Source organism: Aythya marila (genome assembly GCF_965140915.1).
Source record: "Aythya marila genome assembly, chromosome: 1".
Classification (NCBI taxonomy): Eukaryota; Metazoa; Chordata; class Aves; order Anseriformes; family Anatidae; genus Aythya; species Aythya marila.
Genome location: NC_139042.1, coordinates 86180668 through 86206343, shown reverse-complemented (window position 1 = coordinate 86206343; position 25676 = coordinate 86180668). Strand labels below are relative to the sequence as shown.

At 39.1% G+C, this 25676-nt stretch overlaps 1 protein-coding gene across 11 annotated transcripts in view; it reads left to right on the top strand.

Annotated features, from left to right (window-relative positions):
- The window catches only part of DMD (dystrophin), a 1245415-nt gene that overhangs the window by 1135243 nt on the left and 84496 nt on the right, over positions 1-25676 (top strand). The window contains exon 1 of one of the 11 annotated variants that reach the window (XM_082770260.1): positions 22278-22438. The exons of the other annotated variants lie outside the window; for them this stretch is intronic. Within the exon in view, the coding sequence (XP_082626386.1) occupies positions 22419-22438 (20 nt within the window). The 5' untranslated portion in view covers positions 22278-22418. Of the gene's footprint in view, positions 1-22277; positions 22439-25676 lie in introns of those variants that run through there. 11 annotated transcript variants of the gene reach the window in all.

The following is a 25676-nucleotide window of genomic DNA, read 5'->3' as shown; positions in this document are numbered from 1 at the left end:
TTGGCAGCCTCTTGCATGCTACATATTTGTTTTGAATTTCAATTATTCATCAGATACATTTTTGTATTAGGAAATCTATGGCTAGATAATTTAAGAAAAACGAACCATAAAAAATGCATCACAACATCTCTGAATAAATTGTTTTCTTACAAGTAGTTTTGGTGAAACGAGCATTCATGCTCTTTCCATCGCAATTGTGCTCAGAAAATCAGAGTATGGTGCAACACAACAGAAGGCCACTACCAAGTAGCACGCTATGTAACCAGCTTAGCACAATCACCAAATGGCATCTGCAGCCTACTGAGTAGAGAGTAGAAGACACACTTTTCTACCTAATGGCTGCAGAGTCTGTGTGTCTAGGTTTTCTCTCCTCTTTTACAAAATTTGTTTGCATAAATGCTGTATCTAAGTGTCAGCTTAGGGACTTTGAAGGGGTACAGACTTATTTAGGAGAGCAATAGATTACTAAGAAGGCAGGTTGCTACAAATATGGGCAAAAAATGTTGGTATAAGTTTTATTCTTCACTTACATGTTTAATGAAGTAGATGAAGATAAACATAAATAAATAAAAATCCAAGTATCTAAGCCCATAATAATTTGATCACATTCAGTTATTGTGAATTTAGATTTCTGCTAGATTTCTTTCTATTATTTTAAAGTTATAGTTGGAAAAAGTGTCTTTAAATAATTAGCCTAATAAATAACTTAGATTTCCTTTTGAATTTCATTATGTATGTTTCCTGTTTTTCCTCTTCAGGACTACTGCAGAGCTAACGTAGAAAAGGAAAGCTGTATTTGACTTTGCTTCATTTTTAACAAACTTAACTGCATTTTTGTTTCAAGGATGTACTGTTGGAGAAAATACTGTAAACTTAATTCTTGAGGATTATGACACCCCGTATGAAGCATAGGAAAAAAAAATGACAGAGAGACACTACAGGCGTGAAGTTAAAACTTAAAGGACTAGCTAGAAAACTACTGTGTTTGACTTCGGAACAGATGATTTCATAAAAAAATCATGACTATAACACAAATGTGTAATACCATTTTTTTTTAAGATTTTAATCACACACCAGAGTGTGTCTAGTTGGGTCATGGGTGTAATACTTTGTTCATCGCTAAGAAATGATCATGATTCCTTTACAGCAGGAAATATCTCATAAACTTCTCTAGGAGCTGGGAGTGAAAGAGTACATGGTAATGCAAATTTATTATTGTTCTCACTATTTCAGCTGCAGTGACTTGAAAATGTGGAATAAATAAATATGAGGAAGGCAAACAAAAAGGTCTTAAATTTCAATTGAAAGAAAATACTGAATTACTAAAAGAAGCTTTGTTTCCAACCAGTATTTTCCAACCTGCCATCCACGCAGTGGTATAAGAAAACTGATATGGATTTTAATGTTGTAAAGAATGTGACAAAAAGCTAAGGGATTCTACTGCATTCTGAAACACGGAAAAGGTGCACCTTCGTTAGAAAATCAGAAGCTGTATATGTCCTCCCAGATCAGTGATTTTTATCTACTATTTCATCTTCAATTTAACTCTGCTTAATTGTAGTTAGTGTTAGGACTTCATCAATGGAAACCTTGTTGGCTGACCTTAACCACACATCTTTTATAAAACAGAGAAAATAAAGCAATTGCAAATGCGAGTAGGTACTAGCAGCAGCAGCAGCAGTAAAGAGATTACAGCCAGAGAGAAGACTGTAAATGTCCCTAAGGAAATTTGTGTATAATTTAGTTTCAGCTATAACCACAGAGATAATAACAATACGGAGCAAACTCATAGCCGAATCTTCCCTCAACTAAAACTTCACTTGAAGGTTTAAAAATGTAAATTTGATAGGAATCTTAAGGTTAAAATAATATATTATATGCATATATATGCATTCTATTACTCCTGAGACTACCTCTGCCCAAACAGTCAAGGAACAATTTGAAAAGTGTTTAAAGCAAAATTTCTATCAGAGAGGGTTTTTTTTACTGTGTTTACTGAGAATCCCTGGAATCTATAAATCATGCATTGACTTTGATAAATGTGATTAAACAGCTAAACTTTAAAAAGTTTTGAAGTAAACAGACCTGCACTTATTAGAGGTTTTCTTACATCTTCATTATGGTTGTGCATGTCATTAATTTGCATTTCATTTAGTTTTGTGTTTAAAAGAATCCTCTACTTCCATTTTATCACCAGCTCCAGCCATACTGCAGTTTTACTGAGGAAATTTCATTAGTAAATGAGAAGTTTCAGTTCTAAAGTGAAATATTTTTCTGTATATTTACCTGCTTTTAGCAATAGCAGTAATGTTCAGTTATTTTTATGTCTGTGTTTTGCTGAATCTTGACTATGAATAAGTAGTCATTGAATATTAAAAGTTTGGTTTCACAAGACAGAAGTGATATTCAATGTGTTTTTGTATGAATGCTAGTTCAAGCTCATAAAAAATTCATTCTGAAATTAAACTATTTAAAAAGTAAAACCTAAACCCCACAGTAATAGTTTCAGTAGGTATAGAGAGCTTGCATTTGCATTTTTAAAATTACCAAATATTTTGTAAAAAGAAACCCCGTGATTTTCGTAATTTTCTTTGATGTGAAACACAAAAGAAAAGCAGGCTCTAAGTGACAGTCATATTCAGTACTTTCAGAGATGACTGAAAGTAGATTAGACAGCTCTGTACTTTGTTGTTTGTAGATGATACCTTTATCTTGAAGTATTCTTAAACTAAATTTGTATCAACCTACCCAGCTGAATGATCTTCAATTTCATATTTTTTTCTATTTAGAAGTTATCTCCCCTCCCCCCCCTCCAAAAAAAAAAAAGAGGAAAAAAAAAAAAGAAAAAGAATGTTCTACCAATGAAGGTTGGCCATATGGTCTGTCCACAACAAAGGAAACCATATTCGTCACACTGGTACTGTACTAATTTGCAGTAGTAAAAACTCAAGGTAAAGGACTTGTCACAGTGAGGGGAAAAAAGGTTTAAAAGCATTGATTGCTTGAAGGAGAAGATTCTTGTTTGAAACAAGTTTCCTTTGAGGTCATAGCAAGTTTCTTGATCATTTACAGACAATATATTTCAAAACAAGAAATTGTAAGATCGACACTTAGGACATCAAAGAGCTAGATGTTAGAGAACAAGTCTATTTGTTTAATGTCTTCAGCCCCTTAGACACTAGTAGAATATAAAAATGTCTTGTTTAGGACTTTATTTTTAATGATGTATTTTCTTTGAAGCTTATCTGCTACTTCTTTACTTACATGAAAGCCTTTTTCTCCAGGACTGACCTTGATATAGCAAATCTCTCCTCTGACACTGTTCAACATCCAGAACATTGTCCTCATTTTTCCTAGAATTTGTGTTCATTTCCAGTCCGTGTTTTTCTTCCTGCCCACTCTTTTCTAGCTTCTGTACCCTTTTCTCCACTAAAACAGCCCTTCATGAGGTCACTAACAGTTTCCTGTCCTAGCTCCAAGAATCTTTTCAGTGTTCACACTCCTCTAGGTCATTCCACCACTTTGAGCAAAGCATCTTCCCACTGTCCTTTCTTGTCTTCTCTTGGCTTCTGCTCAAGGTTTGCCTTGTAATAACTTACCCTTCACTTTTTCTGCATCTCTCCCTTGCCTTCTAATGATCTCTTTGCAGAGTCCGTCCTCCCACTGGTTGTCTGCCTCCAGCCCATCACCTTCTTTGTCCTGCTTTCTCTTAGTGCTGTTTTTAGTCTTTAGTCCCTGGGCATATCCTAACAGCAACCCTGGCACCTCACTTTCAGAGAACCTCACAGAGAGCTGTATTTCATTTAATTGTGCTTGTAACTTCTGCATGCAACTTGTTAATTACTGATCTTTTTCCTCTTTTCTGTATAGCATTCCCCATTGGATAATTATTAAGTCCCAAGCTCAAAACATCAAACTAGAAAAGTTTTCTTTAAAATCTAGGTTTTCTGTTGACATTTCCACTATTTTATACAATGTTTTACTGCCTCTGTCAGCTATCCTTTAACTCCCCTATGTGCACTTTATGGTTGCTTACACATTTAATGTTGCTTATCCTTAAAATATTTTATTCTATTCCCTTTACTGGCACCAAACAAGTATATTTTTGTTTTCTGATTTCTGCTTAAAGATGGCATATTCTTCTGAGAGATTTTTAGTTAGTACTCAGTCACACAGATGAACAGTAATCTACTTCAGCCCCACCAATTACATACTCATTAAAATGTGCTATGTTAACTGCACCAACAATATTCATAAAATGGATTAGAATAGCCCAGAGTATTTTGTTGCCTATATGAGAAAATACATGAGACAAACTGTGACATTTTTTGTGGCACTGTTACTCTCTCCATCACCTATCTTCAGAGTGCACTTTGGAGCTTTGCTGCTTGGTTACTTACCGCTGCTTCACTTTAGCTGTACCTCAGCACAGAAGGCAGATGCTTTTTACAGCAGGCAGCTGCCCAACTTAGTTTACAATGTCAGTTTGTCAACACACTTTAGCTCCATGTTTCTTATATACTATCCATTCTCAGCAAAATCTGTGTTCTCTCTGTGCTTTCCTTTTGTGCAATTCAAAGAAATTTCAGCCTTCATGACTGCTTAGCTGTAGGCAGGGACAGTAGCTTTCATGACAGCCAGCAGGTCAATGGCAGAACTGGCCAGCCCATTTTTAAACCAGCACTAAAGCACATTTGTAGAGTGAGAGTGAATGCCATTCTCACACTTCTGGAAGAAAGTTTGACTATTCATTAAAGCATAGTTTATCACCAATAAGAATTTAGAAAACTCTTTTAGCAGCTATTCCTCATCACAGTAGCCCCATTTCCAGTGATCTTGTGCTGAAATGGCCTTAGCATGAAGGCAAATCAAGTTCTTCTCGGCTCTGTTCTTCGCAAGAGAAAGCGAGTTTCCTTTCTGTTCACACAGTATGCAATACAATGGATCTCAACTCTAAATTAGGTTCTCTAGGCAGTACTACAATGGAGATATTTAATAATAACAATTAGTCTGAATAATGTACTCTCAGCAGCTGCCTGTGTTGCTTTTCATTGCAGTATGCTTTCCTCATTGCAGTCAGTTTTACTGAAATGCCTTTATCAACATAGTACCTACTTTATATGTGGATACATTTCCCCAGAAACAGAAATGGTAGTTGCAAATTTTTACCCTCTCAAGATATGTATGCTCATAATTTGCAAGGTGCATGACAAAAAGGATTACTGCTAATGTGTATGCTTTTTTTTTTATTATTATTTTTTTTTCTTTCTTAAACATCATCTATTTGGCCCAGAACTTGGCAAGTAGCAAGTTTCAGCAATATCCCACCAACCCAAAACAGAATCATATCTGAGAACCTATTCATTTGCTTGTCCCCAACTTGTATTTTTACACTCTTCAAAGACACAAACTCTGTTTTCCAAATCTAAAACTGTAACTGGTTTTCTGAGCAGGTAGTTCTCTGAAAAAGTACTTTATTTTTCCCAGCAGCATTGGCACTTGCATTTTCCCATTACTGAAATCAGTGCGCACTTACTTAGCTTGGCTCAATCACAATTCTAAGCTGAGCTGTACCCTTCTCTACACCGTCGGTCTTGAAAACTTCTTTATTCTACCTTGATATTAAAAGGAAACTCTGCTTTCAATTCCAAGTCAAGCTACGATTGTCTTATTCTAAAGCTTCATTAAAAAAAAAAAAAAAAAAAAAGAACAAAATCCTCATCAGTGGTAATTAATTTTGACAGTGTGGGCTTTGTAGCAATTCACAAACCTGTACTTTGTGCATCAGCATTCCTTATTATTCTAATTAAAGTGGAACATTGTGCCCTCGCCAGTCATTAATGGGTTTTCATTTTGTAAATGACATTTGCAAAAGTTAAAACGGGCAGTTCATATGAAGTCCACAGGCAAGAGCGTTAAAATTAGCATCACCATAGCAACAGTCTTCCATCATTAGTATTCAGGGCAACAGCAAACGTTTTGTTGTGCTTTTGTTTCCAAAAAAAGATTTGTCTTCACTTGTCATTCATAAATAGTGAAGGCTGAAACCCATGTATTTCAGGTAAAATTATTATATTCATTCGGATGTCCCTGTTCTAGAATTTCCCTTTTTTTTTTTTTTTTGAGGTAATTATTTTGCAGGACAGAGGCTGAATTTCATGATCTCTACAGCTGTGTATGTCTAACCTCCCAAGCAATATTTATTCATTGCCAGCCTGCTGCTCAACGGTGCAGTTTTATATGAAGTCTGTCACTTCTACTCAAGAATCTGAACTAAGTAACAGATTCTGCTGAGAATCCATGAAAGATGCACGCACGGTGAAACACGGGCGGCACCCCATTAAGGGGAGTGTGCATCTGCTCTGTGCTGTTCTGGTGTTTATATGGTGCTGTTTCTATATTCTTTATTTTTCCCTCTCAGGAATTGAAATGTGAGTGCAGACATTATCTCTAGTGAAACGTTATTGCAGTATCATCTTGTCTCACACCGTTTAGAACTGGGGAGAGAAGAAAAGGGCTCTCCCTTCAAGAGAGACCATGGTAGATTATGAGTGTACTCCGGTGTCCCTTATTGGAAGAGGTGATGCTGGCTGCTTTTTGAAAACTAGAAGTTTTAAGGGGACATAACCATTTGGGGCCATGTCTGGTAGCATGCTGCAGCAGTATTTGGCACTTTGAGAAACTGTTTAGCGCCACATCTCCTAAATGCTCCCTAAGGCAATCTGTTTGCTTATGTCTTGTTCAAGGAAAAGCCTGTGGTTTCTACAGGAGAAGCAATATGTGGACTATAGAAACCAATACTTTGTGTGTAGACAGAGAGAAAAGAGCAAAAAAAAAAAAAAAAAAAAAAGGAAGCAAGGGGAAGACATTAAAGAAAGTAGCTGATGAGCAGGGTGAGGTCAGTAGAAGGACTACTGTTTTAATTTGCTGCATTCTGGCTCATCAGTAACAAGCACAGATTAGAAGTAACTAAATGTTCTCTAGCATTATGTCTCTGGGTTTTAACTTGGCACAGGAAGGTTCCTTCTTTCTTCTTCATCTTCTTAAAATTCATTCTGCAGATTTTTGCAGAGAACAGTCTTTAACAAGTAAACACTCTTGTCTGCTTTGCAAAAGCTAGGGGGTATAACTCATTCCATGAAAGATATTCCTGTGTTTTAGTCTGATGGGGCACATTTTCACACAGTGATTGCCTTGCTAGTACCTGCGCTTGTAGCACTGATGAATCTTTCAGCTAGTGAGACCTGCAGAACTGGAACACCCTTAAAAATGGTGAATATGTATATACCTGAGCAAATTGCTCTTAGGGTTTCTAAAAACTGTCCGTGCGGGATTGACAAATGACATTTGGCACTTGAAGAGCTTAAACATAGAAGTGGATTGCCAGACTCCGAGGTTCTAAACCATTTACATATAGTTTCATTTGCTCAACTATTTATTTTCTTTCTTTTACACAAGCACCTTTTTGCTAGGTCAAGTTAATTTGTCACCTTTGCTGATTCACTCTACCTTTCTCCTTCCTTGCTGCTTGTCAGATGCTTTTTGAGAGATCCAGCATGCTAAAGCAGTTCATTTTCTCTCTTTAAAACTCCCATGTCCTACTGCAGTGAAGATACTTACTGAACTGTAATATTTTGCAGAATTTTGCCATTTGATCTTCTTAAATAAATTCAGTGGTGAAGTGGAGCATCATAAAAATCGAACAATGTTCACTGAACATAGAATTCAGTCTTCGCTTAACTAAAAGGTCTAGTGCTTAGAATTCTATCTAAGCAAGATTATATATATATATATTATATATACAATATATATTATATAGATAATATAATATTATATATATAAATCTGAAGATGTTAATTTATAGTTTCTTGCAACAATGAATCTTTTAACCATCAAATAAGTAACCTACAATTTTTATATCAACTTTGGTGATCTTTTTAGATTACTATCACTTCATGAACATTGAATTGTAACATCATTAGAAAGATTTACATAAAGTGCAAGAGTTTTATAGTCTTGTTTATTGTAATAATAACAGGCAGGGAGAGGCCACGTCTGGGAAAGATCAGTGACAGATTACTATTTTCCATTCCAGACTTCTTTCTTTCAGAGAGTCACTTGAGTAGTGGTGTGGCAAATGAGAGGAAATTGCCAGTTTCTTGCTTATACAAAAAGGGTAAACTGTTTCCCCAAACATAAATATGTATCCTCTCTTTTCCTATGTGCATCCTTGAAAAAGCTACTGAAGTTATTCTTCATTAAAGATATTTCTAAGCTTGGTCTAAAGATACAGAAGATATTCTTCTGTGAGTATGGATTTCAGATATTCTGTACTTTCTGCAGATTCTCCTTCTAAAGTGTGAACTCTGGAAGCAAAAGTAAGCAAATGAAATTTCCTCAGTTTTATGTTTCACATGTTATTCTCAGTTTTGTTTCACATTGTTCAAAATCATACTCAGCTTCAATCTGTAGAAACCCTGGAAATAAGTGGTTTGTGGCTGTTTTCCTGAGTTTTTCTGAGTGTGTATTTTGTAGTGGAAGCTGGAAACACCAGTGACCACAGGAATGAAAACAAACAAACAAACAAAACAAGCGTGAGAACTACTAAACTTAAAACATGTTTTGTTTCTCCACCTATAATCTTTTAGAGCAAGTGCTGGAATAAAGGCACCTTGAAATTTTTCTTCAGTATTTAGAAGGAAATTTCTTCCTGATTTCTTTCATTGAGAGCAATTTAGTCAGCCGGGCCCAGTTGTCAAGCAGCATATTTGATCCCTATACTCCAGTTTACTGAAGTGGCACCTGAACAGGAGAGGTTAAAAATCTGACCCCAAAGGTCTCTTGTGGATGAGCTCACCACAGTTTTCAAACACTGATTTGAACTTCTGCTTTGTGAACTGAGCTATTTTGACATAAAGTGTCACTGCAGGCATAAATAAAAAAACACCAAGAGGTTATCTTTCTGGCCGTAGGTGCACTCAGCTGTATTTGTTCTTTTAATTGGTGCCTGTTAGTGGAAGTGCTTATTCTTTTAATACTGCTGTAATATTACCAGGCAATGTAAAACATTAAATGCAATTCAGCAGACTGCTGAATTGCAGACAGTGCTCTCCCTCTTCCTATTCGACCAGTGTTTTCTCCTGCACATTACCAATTCATCTTCTTTTCCACTATTTCAATTCTGTGGCACAAAAGTAAAGAAAACTGTACTGCTAGGGTCATTGGGTGTTTGTGTTTGCTTACAGATGCTATCATTTTGTCTCCTGCTTCCAGTTTGGAGGAAATAAACATTTCATTGCACTCAAGCAACCTGAAATGAGCAGAAAAACCTACTGAGTCTTCTGAGTTATGGTGGGGTCATCTTAGGCTCCCAACAGACTTACTGTCAGAAGTTTGGAAATCAAATTTAAGCTTTGTGCCAAAAGCAGCTTGCTTGGATTGAAAGATATGCTCATTGATTTCAGCAGTTACTTCTTATTTTTAGCAGTGTAAAAGTGATCAGAATCTGGCTTTCAGCATTTCCTCATGTATCATGGTTTTTCACATCGGTGCCCATAGTCCTGTAGAATAAACATTTGCTGCTGGCAAAACTTGAATTTCTATCTGCACAGTTTTCTCTTGAGAAAACTGAGCACAAAACCCTTAGCAGTGCTTTGCTCTGGGGCATTTGTCCACTATTCTAGAAATAAGGAATGGAAAGGAGCCTGTCAGTGTGAATCCTTTATCAAACTCACCTATGGTATGTGCACGCTGTGCAGTCTCTCAGTAGTCCTCTTATGCTTGGATGAAGTCAGGCATCAGTCTCCTTTCTCCTAAGTTGGTCCCTACACTGGTTTTGATTGATATATTTGTTGTGTGTATTTATAACACTCAGAGATCTCCCAAACAATTCTCCTTTGGTACATGTTGTTTTAAAGTACTTATTTTTTTCCCCAGTTTTATAAACCCCAATGAAATTTCTGCTGACTTTAAACAGGTTTTTCTGAATCTTTACTCACTCTTCATTTTTCTTTCAGTTATGCATAAGTTTATACCCTACAAATATTCATTTAAAACCCTGAGATCCTAATCTCCAGACTACAAGTTCTGCTCATCTGTTTTGCCAGTTCTGCAGCAAGTTTCAAGGACACTGACACAGATCATCACTGCCTCATCTTGCCTTGTCTTGTTGCCTCTTGCAGTTTTTCAGCTTTCCTCAATTCTCTTTCTACTAGACTCTCTCAATAACTGTAACACATTTACACCCACATACTTTGCTTGTCATAGCTTTCCTCTTTTGTTGAAGTTCGACAGAACAGAGAAACAACCCCCCAAAAATCTAATAAAACTGCCTTCTGCCCTGTTTTCCAGATTTTTTTATTTCCCTAGATAATTTGCTTGCCACAGTTTTTCCTCTCTGAGCATAGCCTGCTGCAAGGCTCAGCACTCTCTCCAAAATGACAGCAGAAATACATTCTAATTTTATTCTCTTCAGGCCATTTTTGCCACCATCTCAGAAAAGTATATGATGTGTCTCAATAAGAGAATTTACCTTCAACCTTTTTTTTGGGGGTGGGAGGTTAGAAACTTTCCTGAATTACACAGATTTCCTTTTATTGTATTTACGAAGAAAGTAACATTTCTGCTGGTGAATAATGATTAAATCTGTCCAGCAACATAAGAATAATCTTGGTGTTTCATTGTAAACTGTTCATAAGGCTAATGCACAGTGACAACCTTTAACACAGCTTCTACTAACAGTTTCCCATTGCAAGTGAGGCCAAACAGGTGGCAACATCCACTCAGTGCCTTGTTATCGCTGTGAAGCTTTGATCTACCTAATGTATAATAAATAAGATTCTGCATTTTAATCATCTTTCTGCTTTCATATCACTTGTGCTGCAAAGTCTGATTTTATTTCCAAAAACTCATCCAGACTTTGTTGATCTGTTTTTTTTTTTATTATTATTATTTATTTATTATTATTGGATTATTTTTGATCATTTATTTATTTCAACATACCTATCGGTAGACAGACGATGTACCGGCTGGAATTTATTATACTGTATGCCCACTGCTTCCCTATCCACCTTTATCCTATTCCTATGCCTGCAAAAGATGTAGGAATTCTTAATTATTTTTTTTACCTTATACCATATAATAGACCGGCCTTTGGGTTAGGACATTGACTGATGGAATATGCAGTTAGGGTTAAAGTCCCCTGGTTTCTCTATGTACTTCTCACTCTACAGCTGCATTATACCTTAATCTGGTAAAAAAATAGATAGATAGATAGATAGATAGATAGATAGATAGATAGATAGATAGATAGATAAAATAAACAGGAAGGGTTACTTAAAAATAAAAATCCCAGTTCTGCTCTTACATACCTACCAATCCAAGGTTGGTGCTGCAGTATTTTCAGTAAATTAGTTAAAATCCTAATTCCATATTACCTACTTGTGGTCATCCTGATAATGTCAAGGTAAGGAGTATCAGACCCAAATTTATTTATAAAATAGACATTATTGAAACCAATAATGTTTATATGATAAATGAATATGTAAGAATAATAATATAGAATAGTGCTGCATTGCTTATATGTAGTATTTTTTTCAAACACTGTGCTTTGTCTTGTATTCATTGAAATAGTGCTAAATTTCTCACCAAATTATGTAGTGTCAAACTTACCACTTTATTAAATGTTGAGTTAGAAAGAGAAGAAAACTTCTGACAGACACTTAAATTGTTCTTCACATAAAAATTATAATTAATAATTAATATAACTAAATTACCCTCTTAATTGCAAATTACACAAAAATATAAAGTGGATAAAAGTATAATTTCAGCATTATGATCTAAATTAAGAAGATAAGAGTGTCTTTTTTAAATGTTGACATTGGTGGCTGGAATTAATTTATATAAACTGTGCCCATCTAGGAACAACCAAGCTGATGACATTAAAAATTCATCAAATTGTTTAAGTGAGAGAATATTAATTCTGCCAATGTCAGAACAACCTGTACTCACTAAGGAATGCAGCCAAAATTTTGTCTGGAGGTAAAATTCAGCTCAGTAGGTAGTAGGAGACGCACTAAAAGGGTTAGAGCATTGTCATTGCACACTACGTTTTTGCATTTTACAAACTTGGCAAGATGCTGTAGTCCATGAATGCAGAGGAGTCCAAGAGAGCAGATGTGTTCTTCTTTCTGAGTCCTACCTTTTACCAGTTGCTTTTAGAAAAGTGCTACCTAGACCTTTCATTTATATATAATGAAATTTTTAAAAAGAAATGCTGTGAGAGGCCAGGTTCTCTGCTGGTATGCACCAGCAGTGCTTCTTTAATTCAGTAAACTCTGTCAAAATGTGCCAGCTTATAGAGTTTTGGAATGGAAACAACAGTTTTTCTTTAGACAATTTGACTGCTGCAAACTTTAGAAACTGCATATAGAGCAATCAGTACGCTTTAAAAGAAAGTAAGATTTCATAGTCATAATTGACCTCATTGACCGTGAGTCATTTTTGTCAAATCACTTGATTTCTGGTTAGGAAATACACCACTTAAAGATAATTAATTTGATTACCAGCTGATTACTTTGGTAGGGTCATCAAGAAAGCTTGAGGATCTGGTTCAGCAAAGCTTTTGTACTTATATTTTACTGCATGGCATTCAAATCACAGGGGTTTAATCTAGAACTCTCCTGGTTCCCTCAATGGAGGGAGATGTTTTGGCCACTAAAAATGATGGATCTAATTCTGCAGGGACAAACCAAACTAGTTTCATAAAGAAACTGCTCTCCTGGACCAGAACAATTCCCACAGTAGTTCAGACAGTTTAAAAATAAACAAATAAGTGTACACGTCAATTACGCCTCAGGTCCACGGGAGCACTAACTGGAAAGTAGTGCAGTACCGAGGCCAGTCTACTTGAGAATGGTCAAGCTCTCAGCAATATGAAGAAGAGCCACCGTGTGAAACTTGGCCCAAGAGATGACTGTTATTTTCAGGGCAGACACACACAGCAGTGTACGTATAAAATAAAGTGCCTGTAGAAAGTCTGCAGAGCCAACATACTGTCAGCTTTGGAGAGCTGATCTCTCTTGGCTATTTCATAAACTAAATTATTTGATTATATGACAGTATAAATATGGTGCCACTGGCTTCGTTTGTCTCCAGATTACTAGCAAGCTTCATGAACAGAATTAACATGGAAACTACATCAAAACCAGTCACTTTATTCGTTTCTGACCCAATGGAGTGTGCTATCATCACCAAATGATTATATTCATTGCATATAATCCAATTTAACATTTTAAAATAAATGCTAGCTTCAGTGAAGTGTAGTGTTTACCAAGCAAGTTAACAGAAAAATAGTATCATATGGCATAGAGTCTAAAAAAATTATTATATTTAGTTGTTTGGGTGATGGAAGACTTTTAATGATGATGCCATACTCACAAACAAGAAATCTTTCTTGTCTTTAATTTCCAAACTGTAATTCATAGAATAAAGCCAAATGAATAAACAGTATGGCAAGCTGCTAAAAATAAAACTCTCCAAAGTTTTTCGTTCAGTATTAAATACAATGATTTGATAAAAGCAGTGGATTAGATAGGGTCTAATCCTTTACTTTCTACTTGGGCTCCATTCGGCAAAATTCTTAGGCTGTCAGCTTTGCAAATCTTTGCAAAACTATTTTTATCCTTAATAAATTATTTGCTCTGTTAGTTACCCTAAAAACAGAACAAATTGGAGGACATGGGTGGAAGGATAATAATTTGAGAAATAATGAATGCAGATTTTTAAGAGTTAGACCAACTGCAGCAACAGAACGATGGAAAAGGAACAAGAGATTAATTTCTGAATACTGATAAAATGTACAATGTCCATAAGCAAAACCAAATTTCATTACTGTGGCACAAAAGTATCTAGACATCACATATCTTAACCCAGATTTTATTTAGAAGGTAAAGTGAAGATCTTTGCTTTGTTTTCCCCGGACTGATGCATATTAATGTAAAGACATTAACTGAAGTGGTGATAATTGTTTGCAAAATGACATTTGGTTCTAAAGCTGGCAATTGTGAGCCAGAGCTGTTGATAGTAATTAAAGGAAAATTATTTACTTCAAGAGAACAATGATAATTTAAAACAACATTACATTTTCTTAATATGACAGTCTGATTTTGCTATGTTGAATGAATTAAGGTTGAATGTGCGAACAGTTGTAATGTTTTCTAAGACAGGAAGTGTAAGTTCAGATGACTCTTCTTTCTATCATTAAGAACATTGAGAAAATCATCTTCTACATAGTAGGTAGTGTTATCTATGGTTAGTAAATTTATTTTAGCATAAAAGATGCTAGTAGTCCAAGTGGACAGTATGAAATACACAAATGGTCTGGATCCTGTGAATGCTCTGCATATATAGATATGGAGAAATCTTGATTGAATTTAATACTTTTTCTTTTTCTTGAGAGGGGGGTAACAAAAACTGTGTTTTGATGTTTCAGACAGGTAAGTCTGAAGTTGAGTACTCTGAACTTTTAATATAATCTGGAATTGTGTATTAGGTGGCAAAAAAAAATGGTAAAGATGGTTTACTCCACTTAGGCTGGGCAATAAGAATTTTTTGTTTAAGTCTGGACTATTTTAGAAAAAGTGGAAGATGTTGATGAGGTGGAATTGTAGGTAGGTTGACATTTCTGATAATATGTTCAAGAGAGTTAGATTGTAACCATGGGAGTCTAAGAATGTTAATATGGAGCATAAACATGGTTTAACTCCTTAATATTTTAGGGTTGTACAGAATGTTCAGGATTTAGAGGCACTTTTGTTTCTTAAAGATGAAAAAAATGTTCAAAATCCAAATTACTAATTTGGTTGATTAGTTCAATAAGGATGAATGTTTGATACAGAAAGAAAAAAATGCATTTTGGCTGATTTTGAGCTCCACAAAGTCACCATTGTTCTTAATTTGATAGTGGTAGGTCCCAAAAGTCATCTGTGTTTCCTTGGTCATATATGTCAAGGCTCTTTGACTTGGGTAGACAAGGTATCTCTGATTCTCATTGCAGGTTTTCCTATGACTAATCTGGCTGCTTTGCTAGAAAGGGAATCTTCCTTTGCGTGCTTATTTATTCACCAGAGACACCATTTTCTTCAATAACAGAGATCAGAGAGTGGAATGAAGGCATGGTGGTAGAACTGCAAGTTAACAGAAGCCTTGTTGAAATGTACTGTGAGAGGTTTGGCTGAATTCAAACTCAGAAAATACTGAAAGTATACCCAGAGACTGAGTTTTATTAAATACATTCCCATTATTAGACTTAAACATCACATTTAAACTGTGAAATACAGTCTAGCAAAACTTTTTTTCTATCATCAGCTAACTTCCACAGGATTGTTTCCTGAATTAACAGCAAACTAATGTGCTGGATATAGAAGATGCTACACAAAGATGCCTACATTCAAGAGCTGTGAGGACTACGTAGTTAGAAAGAGCCAAATTATAGTTAAGTAAATAAATGGAGCAGAAGGCATCTGGAATGATGTGAAGTATCTTCCAAAGTGTAAATGCTTGAACTTGCCACAGGAGACAAAAAAATCCTTTTCTTACACCTAGGTAAGAAATAAGGAACCACCCTCTTCTGACCCAAGCCATTCTATGATTCTGTGAAATAATTTTTATCACCCCTGAAAATTCCTCTGTATTTGTCTTTACTGCAGTATTTAAGTGCTAAATTAAATTCTGATTCCATTATGATAAACTAATATCCATGACCTATGACATGTCTCCATGGTAGATAATACTGATTCATCTGTCTCTGGAAGCACTTGCTGATGTAGGTATCTGTATGTCTACGCTTGTTTCAAATGAATGTATATATAAACATTAATTTTCACTCTTTGGCATGAACAAGATGAGACTGTCGCCACTTGCCATTACAGACAGCACACACTGTCAGGACTGCATGAACGATTGCTTCATGTTGTAGTCAAACAGAATTAAATAGAAGTACATTTTGTCATAGATTATTGCTTTGGAAAGAACTTTAAAAGTTTTTGTTTCAGAAAAGTCAAATGAGAGGCTTTTACTTTTCTTGTTGTTGTGAAGTCTGACCTCGATCTGTGACTAGTTGCACAACCTTAACCTGAAGCTGCATTTCTATGCAAATAAACCCTGAGAAACACCACCTGGATCAGATGGAGGAGTTAGTCTGGATAGATTTACTGGTGAGGCTTGTTAGGTGGAGCTGCTGCCTCCTACAGAAAAAGCTTCTGTATGTCTTACCCCCACGTGCAGAGCTATGCTTTCCCCTGATATTTGAACATTGAACGTCCAACATATTTATGTTGGACATTTAGGAAGGGAGAGCAAAGCAGCTGTGCTATGCAGGAAGGGTAAGCTTTGCTTGTGTTACACTGGTTAGGTACTAAGAGACAGCATAGCAAAGAAGCTGAAGCCTCTCCAGTTTGGAGACTAAATCAAACAAAGTTTGATTTACAGGGGAAGGAGAGCTCTCCCTTTCTCACACTGGGATTCTGTGTGACCCAGTCTAGGAAAAGTAAGAAGGGGCCCTTGGCCTTCTCATACCTGCTAGGGTCATGCTTGGGAAGATGATGGAAGAGCCTAGTGTGTACATAAAAATAGTCAGAGACCCTTTGTTAGAATATATTAAAATATTATGTATATTATAACCATTATAATAATAGAGGAAACAATATAGTGGCTATGAGAGGGTCAAAGTATATTTTAAAGCAACAGAAGTTACAGTTCTGTAAGAGCACTGCAAAGGATCCATTGCTAAAACATAAAAAAAGAACGCCAGTAACTCAAAGATGCAAAGTTTGCTTGATTAGTGGTCTGACTGGAAACTTGCCTGTTTGTAGCTGTTATAAAATGCAATAGATTTCCATTGTCCTTTTCTTTGAACACTTAACTGCAGTCTTACCACTGGAATATCCCGACACGTAATCTCCTAGTGTGATCTAGGTGGCTTTTTTTTTTTTTTTTTTTGGCAAAATGAGTATTTTCTCCTTGAGATAATATTTGCACAGAGCTCTTTTAGACAAATGTCCTGAATGAAGGAAAAACTTTTCTGTTTGTATGGTTTTAGTCATAAAAACAGAACTGATGAGAGTGTTAATAATACATATTTCATGGGATGCAAACAAAAAGTAGATTAATGAAAAGGGAATGCATGCTTCTCCTTTAATGTCTGTGGAAGGCTTTGGAAGAGATGGCTGCTTGCAAGTGGCCTCCACCACCAGGAATGCATGGTGATCAGTAGCTAGCATCACATTTTTGGGTCTCTGAGTGAAGGAGGCCTGCAAGATGGAGTTTGTTGCAGTTGAGACCTGTACATTGATGGGAAACAGCAGAGAAGTTCATGATCTGGGAAGTCAGCTACTGTGTTTGCAACATGATTTTATGCATGGAAAGAAAGATTTGGAGGTGAAAAGAGACTCAGTGAGCAAGAGAGTTTATGAAATCCTGCTTATTTTAATCCCCCAGGAGGCAAAACAGTCATTTATTTCTAACTGGGAATGCAAAGGAAAGTAAGAAATAGAGTTTGCCTTCATTGTTTTGTTTAATTTATCCTTATTAGTCTGCACTTTTTCACAACCTCACTTACTGAAATGATAGCCATTCATTTTGCCAATACAGATTCCTCCAACCAAGAACTTATGATGTATAATTACTATTTTTCAAGTCTTATTTGTAGATTGTCAAGATTAGCATGCAGTTTTGCTTGGCATAAGTTTTTTGCTGCTGAGAGAGTTTAAGTCTTGTTTTATAGGCTCCTTTTCTGGTTAGCTTTCCAGCAGCCTTACTGCAGGGTGGTTGTTTTATTTTTAATATTTTTATTTATCTATCGTTTTGTCAGCATTTTGCTTCTTGATCTTCCCATTCTTTTGACTACCCAGACCCCAGTTCATCTCCATCCCAGAAGAGTGGGGGTTATTCCATTCTTAATTTTCTTTACTTCTTGTGGTTTGGCATGGGAGGGAGAAAAGAGCTTTTGGTATTTCCAGGTGCTTGCCTGCAGAGCTCATAGCACTGGTGGAACTGGGATATGCTGTCCACTGCATCCAGTGGTACATGCAACCGTATGTACTCTCCTGACTGAAAGTCTTGCAATCTGCACCTCTGTTAGGATCATACACCTGGCAGTGAGCTGAATAAATGCTCTGCTACTGCTGGCTGTCTGCATTGCCACTTTCAGCTAAGAATTTTACTGTCTCCCAGTTAGCCTGTCCAAGATTTTAATAGGATGAAATTCATACATATATTTAATAAACCTAAAATGACAGGCATCCTATCATTCATCTCCTATCAACAGCACGCAGTGTGGCACGACAAAAGGCACACACAGACTGCTCCTAAGGCTCTGTGATGCTCATCTTGCAGAGTAGCAAGGACTTCTATTTAATCATGTGTCTTTACTACAGCAAAAGCAGGCATAGCCCAAAGGAATTTCGTAAAGGAAGGCAGAGCTTGTGCCATTGTGTATTTGGCAGGAATACACATCCTCCTGTTACACAAAGGATACTTTCCATACTGTGCATTAAATTGCTGCAAGCTCTGTAACATTTACTACAGAAATAGTTTTATTTAAAAAACAAACAAACAAACAAACAAACATTTTTCCTACTCTGTTTGATGCAAGAACACCTCAGAAGAACACGGCTGCCTTATGGTGTGAAGGATGATCCCTGTCTAAGAAAAAGCACTTACTCATCTCCCTTCATGCAGGACACAAACTGTGTTTCCCTCCGAATGGGAAGTGGCATGCTCCCTCCACAGCCCTCCCATGGTGCAGATAACTGATTATAACTATACATAGCAATGCATGTTTCACTGAGTGTTTAAATTACAGTGCAGCATTGGGGAAAACGAATGCAGAATTTCAAAACTATGTTCTTCATTGCATTTACAGTGTTTTAGTGTGCTTGCAGTGGTAATGTGTGAACAGACAAAAAAAAATAAAAAACAACCATCATCCAAACCAGTCTTCTCTTCTTGGCTTGTCTGAGAGGGCTATCAACAAACACAGAAGAAATCCTGGAGGTGTCAGCCCTTGGAGCATATTTAAGACAGATGATCCAGAAAAGTGTCATCGTGCCATCCCAAGTGATTCTTCGCATTTATTTATACCAAGAAAAAGAAAATAGGCTCAAACAGCGTAGCGGATTAGCCAGCCCAACACAGGGCACCACAATGTCTTCTTATATGCAAGGCAAACGCTTGCTAATCCAGTGCCCAGATAACTGAGAAATAGTAAAGCCACGCTTACAAGGAGCGCTACACGCTTCGCAGAACTAGAGAAAAAAACCTCAGTTGATAGGAAAATGCTGTATCTTTACTTTCAATGAAAGAAAAGCTAAAGAAATTAAGTGTTAATCTTACAAGCAAATTTAGGTCTGCCCTCCGATGTGCTTTAGGTGAGTCCCTACACATTTCTGTGTTCAGGTTTCCGTATCTGTCTGTAACATGGGGTACTGATGCTGATCTCCCTCATAAAACCTGTACAGATTTATACTTGAATAATACTATTTGAGAATCAGTTGTTTTATGTTCATATCATAATTTTTAAAGTTTGCATATCTGTGGCTCTTTCCTTATAGAAAAGTGACAGAATTCTGAGAATAACGTGTAAGGTTTGGCAAATGAGAACTCTCGAATGCACAGGTTCCATGAACATTTGGGCAGCAAGCAGTGCAGTCGTACTACCTGAAAATACATCTCATCTTTTCTTTTCTTGAGTTTTGGGGTACTAAGCCAGTCTCTAATTATTAAGAAGACACCTCCACCGAAAGCAGATTAACCCTCCTTTATTAGGGCGCTACAATTTCCCCTTAAGTGCTTGGTATTGGTAAATGTTGAAGAGACAGAGACCTTGATCAGATATAGTCCAGCACAAGCCTACAGTGTAAGAAATAAACACTGTTATCCTTCTGATTAAGGTCTCTGTGTAGGTGTCCAAATCGACTGAATAGCCATTGGATAAGAAAAGCACCACAAGGAATTAAAATTCTGCTTACCCTGTAATCCTGTTTTATTTTCTACAGGAAGAAGTCTGTTTTTTATCAGATAAATGGCTCAAAATTAAGTACAGCATATAGATTTGCTTCAGTTAAAAATCCCAAGACAGTAATCATTTACGCTGCAAACAAAATATATTTTTTATAATAAATTATGAGTAGTTTAAAACTAATTTGGAATAAGGGTGGTATTACTTGCTTACATTATAAAGCAAAAGTATAATTTTGAGGTCAATCAGAATTACTAAAAGCTCTTGTGGATTTGGAGAGAGCAATCAGAACTACATTAAATTGGTGTTGTTTTTTTTTTTATACATAAAATCAAATTATAAAGTCAATAGGCCTTAATCCTTTAATCTTTCAACATTCATGTTTTCTCCTGGATGTTCTTGAGTGGGTAATAGTTTGATTTGGGAGATCAAAGGGTTAATTTGCTTTTCAATTGAGGAATGACTCAGAGTTCCCCTTTATTGTTCAAAAAAAAAAAAAAAAAAGTGGTGTGTGGGTGTAAGGTAGGGAAAAAAAGCCAAGAAAATGGATTCACTAATTGGGGTTTTCACCTGCTGTGAGTCTAATTGAATACAATACCTTATTTGTAACTCAAGGAGAAAGAAGATTATGCAAAGTATGAGAATTTCAGACTGGTTTTTAAATTCTTATTACTTGGCACTATTGTATGGGAAAGAAGACAAACGTGATTATAACAGCAGCAAGCTTCTGTTAAGGAAGACCAGGAAACTCCAGAAAAGTAGAAAACTGAAAGAATGTGTATCGGGGGAGGAGGAGAAGGTATTTCTTGAAAGAAAGCAAAATGCTTTTTCCGTGAAACTGCAGGCTCCCAGCCACGGCTAGCCCTGCTGCATTAAGCAGGCTGCTCTTCTCTCAGTGTAATGGATCGTGAAGTCCCTCCCAGTCAATGTGCTAAAAACCGTATTTTAAAGACTTAGAGAGAGATCCCTCGCTTCTTAAAACTTAGCAGAAGATGGGAAAAGATGCGGTTGTTGATTTGAAACAACTGACAGCCTTTGGCCGGTTCACTTGCCTCAAAGCTAGTATATCTAATGCAACTTTTGATCCAATACATGACCCACTGCAGTGCGCAGGGAGTTTCTCACGGGGCCCGGTGAGCTTTAATGTGGTGCTCTGTCTGTCCACACAGAGATGAATCCTCTTTATCTTTCCTTGCTGCAGCAGCGTTGCAGATGCGAGATGAATGAAAACTGTGACTTAGACCTTTTGAAGCAAATTAGGTTGTGTAGAAACTGAGAAATTTACATTTCACTCCCTTAGGTTTCACAGTTGCCTTGGGCGGTTGGAGGGGTTGAACCTTGGGCATCCTGCTCTTGCAATGTTTCTAGGAAAGAACATACGGGCTTCCCCTGAACTGCTTGTTGGGGTTTTCCTAAAAGCAGGTTGTCCAGATGCCTGGAGCCTTAGAGACAGCCCCTGATAGCCTGATGTTTAGGATAGATACCACCAAGTCATGTGCTTACTGACATCTGTACGTTTGGAAAGCAGTCCAAGGGTATTGATGTGGTATAGAAACTATGGGTGAGACAAGTTTTCCGTGCATCTAGGCCTGTGTCTTCCCAGTGTAAAAAGAGGGACCTTTTGTAGGTTTGGAAGGCACTTTTTTTGGGACACCTTTACCGCAAAGGTAGGTCTGCAAACCTGGGAAAACTACACAGGTGCATGAAGGACCTAGGTCTCCCCCAGCATTGCTTTCACGAAGGAAGGACGGGGAGATGTGAGAGGTGGGCGAGACTGGCTGTGCTGGTGTGAAATGCGGTGCTGTGAGGAGATCCTTGGCGTGTACCTACATGCCCAGTGCTCGGCCGGGCCCAGCTGGGCCAGAGGGGTGCCCGGGGTGGCAGTCTGGGTCCGGGGAGAGAAATCACCCGGTGTCACCCACAAGCCCACTGCTTGGCACCGCACTGACCAACAGCTGCACCACGACATCCACGCCAAGCCCCCTTTCCAATCTGGCGCAGATTTTAGGGATATGTTTTAATGGGGGGATTCTTGGGGGGGGAGGGGGGGGGAACGTTAACCCCAGATGCTCCTTCCCACCCCTAACGCTTCCCCCCTTTCCCCCCAGCCGCCCGCCGAGGCCCGCCCAGCGGCAGCCAGCCCCCTCCCGGCGGCGGGAAGCAGCAGCCCACACAGCGCCGGGGGCGGGCCGGGGCGGCTCTGCTGGGCTCGGCTGGGCTCGGCACGGTGGGGCAGAGCACGGCACAGGAGGGCTCGGCTCGGCACGGCACGGCACGGCGAGCGCCGCCCTCTCTTTGCCTCCCTCCCTCCCTCCCTCCTGGTGGTGGGGCGGCCGCAGTGGTGCTGGGCGGCGGGGCCGTGCGGCCGCGCTGTCGGTGGCTCCGGCGAGCAGCTGCCGCCATGAGGGAGCAGCGCAGAGGGTGAGGAGGAGCGGGGCGAGGCGGCAGGTGCCGGCGGGGCTGCGGGGGCAGGCGGCGGGCGAGCGGTCCCGGAGGAGGCGCGGCGGGGACCGCCGGGGTGCTCCGCTACGGGGGGCAGCGCGGAGCACCCCGCAGCCGGGCACGGGCACGGGGGAGTCCCAGGTTGGGAGCGGGGTTGGTGCTGGGGAAGCGTGGGAGCTGCGATCTCCTAGGGTTGAGGAGTTGGTTGTCCGAGCCGGGAGCCCGCCGTGAAATGGCTTTGGCAGGAGCGGGGAGGCTTTGTAAAGCAAACAGACAGCGGGCAGGCAGCAGCTGGAGGGGCAGGCTCTCGGCCGGCCCCAGCGGCTGAGCCGTAATCTTTGCCCGCGACGGAGCGCACAAAATAAATGTTTAACATCATCACCAGGGAGAAAGGGGAAAAAGAAAAAAAAAAAAAAAAAAAAAAAGAGTTACTATTCAGTACTTGGCAGTTGATATTTGCCCTTCTCCTATTCGTTTCCAGTATCAGCAAGAAACTTAAATGTGCCTCGGTGCCTCCCTTCAGCAGGGAGATAAATCTGGCAAAAGCCAATAAAACATGCTGCAGTCAAATTCCTGCCGAAAAGACGCTGATCCTTGGCTTAAGCAGGAGTAATCTCCGTGCGCGGATCGGTAGGCTCCGGGTTTATGGGTGAAAACAGTGCTCCTTTGTAAGGCACAAAGGAGTGCCACCTTCTCACGCCGTTAATACTTCCCGTAGCAGCAACGTGTTTCACCCCGGGAATTAATGAAACGCTGTAAAAAGACAGCTATTAAGTCTTCCGTGCAATCACTGTCATCTACTGCTGAAAACAGTTTTAATTTTAACTGAGCGGTAGCATCTCCACGTACAAGCGCTTTGAATTGCGTCTCTGTTAGTTTAGGAACAGCCAAGCAACTGTATCGTGTTTGTTTTGGCTTTTTGACAGCAGTCATAAGGTGGTTGTAATAACCTTTTGCTGATCTTAAAGCCAAAAGGTGAGAGGCATTATAAATTGTGTTGACTGAAAGCAGATCAATTCAGTGCTTTGTAAAATAATACTTTAATTTCAGCTTGTTATTAAGTGTGTCTAACTATCTACTTATTGCCACCTGATGGAATTCCTTATTCTGTGCACATCTGTGCACTTGCACATCTAGTTCGTGTTGCATTTTCAAATAATGTGTGAGGGGGAGAAGCGCTGCAGAATTTGTACCAGTATCTGAGGTGAAGAGCAGCACAAGAGCTTAAAAAGGACTGTGCGGTTGCAGTCAAAAGTTCTAGACTCTGGAGCTTAGCAGTGAATAAACATGAAAACCTGAATCATACGTATTACTGTAAAATAATAATAATAATAGGAGAAAGGATGTGATCAAGAGCAGTCAAAAAGGTCTGCGAAGGTTTCGGCGTGACCTGTGCAGGAGCGTTTCAGTACGGGGCTGAAGGGGATTGTTCACCACTCCTCCTGCTGCTGGTGTTGCTCAAATGTAATGTGAAATGAGGGAAGAGAAAATAACTGTATTTTGTCCAAACTGATCAAGTTGTAACAAGAGAACTGTAATTCAGTTAGCGTGGCACTTAGAATATCATCTCTTGATTTCAGGTTTTCAATCCTGTGTGTTATTAGCGCTCCTAACAATGATGAGAGACAAATCTCTGTGCTTTTGGCAAGAACAGAGGACTTTGCACTGGCATAGTGTGACAGAATTGCCCACATAAAAATTATCCTTGCTAATATAATATAATCATCCTTTAATGAAGTGGTCCTGCAGCTCCCAAAGGATGTATTAGGTGACGACTTTGCTTTCATCCCTCTGAATTACTGGTGTGTTTAGCGTGCCAGTCACACCAGCACCTAGGTGTCACCAGTAACCATCGCTGTTCTTCTCCTTTTGGGGCCTGCTGTTCATTTTCTTTCCACCTTTGCAGTGTAAGTCAGGTGAGAAAGAGGAAAACAAGCCACGTGAGCCCACTTAGATTTGTATTTGTTGCAAAATCTCTGTGATTTGAAAGATAGGGATTAATATAGGTGACTGGAATAAAGAGACGAAGTGGAGAACGTATCCTCTGAGTGTGTGCAATATTGCAAAAGTACTGCACATGTACACTGATGTCTTTTTGTGTCAGTAGTTCTTTGGAAAAGCTTCTTGTGCCCGTATTTCACCACATACTCTCACCCAGCTTCAACTGCTGTTGGTCAGGAGGGCTTGTGCTGCACTTTCCCTGTCCCTCTGCCTTGCTGGCTGTACAGGGCCTTGTTCACTGGAGTTTGAAACTCTGGCAGGCGTTTTGCTGCAGCTCTATTAAGGATGCTACAGCGTTCCCAAGCGTGGTTGAGGCTGCTGGAAACTGCTGAGCTGGCACTTCCCTACAGAGGGTGCTCGCAGCGTGGGCAGGCACACAGGGCCTCCCCCGCCCAGCCCCGAGGCTCACCATTAAATGCCCTTTGGAAATGGTGGAGAGGCTTGAGAAGAGCAGCCTCGACGGAGCCTAACATTTCTTGGCACACAGCGTGGCCGATAACCTCGGGAGCAGGGAGCACTCTCCTGAGAAGCCAGCAGTGAGCCGCTGTCGGCCGGAGTGAAGGAGGTGCTGCCTCTCTGACCCTGCCTGGGCACAGCCACTGAGGTCAGCCCCCCCAAAATGCAGCCTGGCGGGGCAGGAGGTGTCAGGACAGCTCCACAGCCTGGGTCTCCTGCAGGACAGGATTGCCAGGGTCCCACTGTGAGCCCACTGACCAAGCCAGGCAGCTTCTGAGTCCCTTCTTCGTGGGCAGAGGCCGGAGCTGGGGCCTGCACCATCTGGCAGGTGCACCCCGCAGAAAGGAGTATTTCCTGTACGCTGCCGCTGAGTTTGCAGACAAAGCGAAGGGAGGGAGCAGAGGGGAAGTGTACCCACCCCGCGAGTTCAGCCCTAGCGACTCGTAGGTCGCAAGTTCGCAAGTGAGCGAAACCGCTCCTTGCAAAGTGTGCATCCGGGTGAAGTGCTCTGGCTAGTCGTGATCTAAGGGCACTCTGTGTAGTGGTGTGGGGTAACTCATAGAAAAAATACACGAACACAATTGAAGTCCAATGTTTTGTGTTTTTTTTTTTTTTTTTTGTCAGGGAAATGTTACGTACAAGATCTCAGGAAAATCAGTTATTTCATCGGGCTTTTCAGGAAGATTAGTAAGTGTCATAAGCTTAAACCAGTCATGCTAAATTCACCTGATTAGGCTTTACCATAAAAATACTAGTAAAA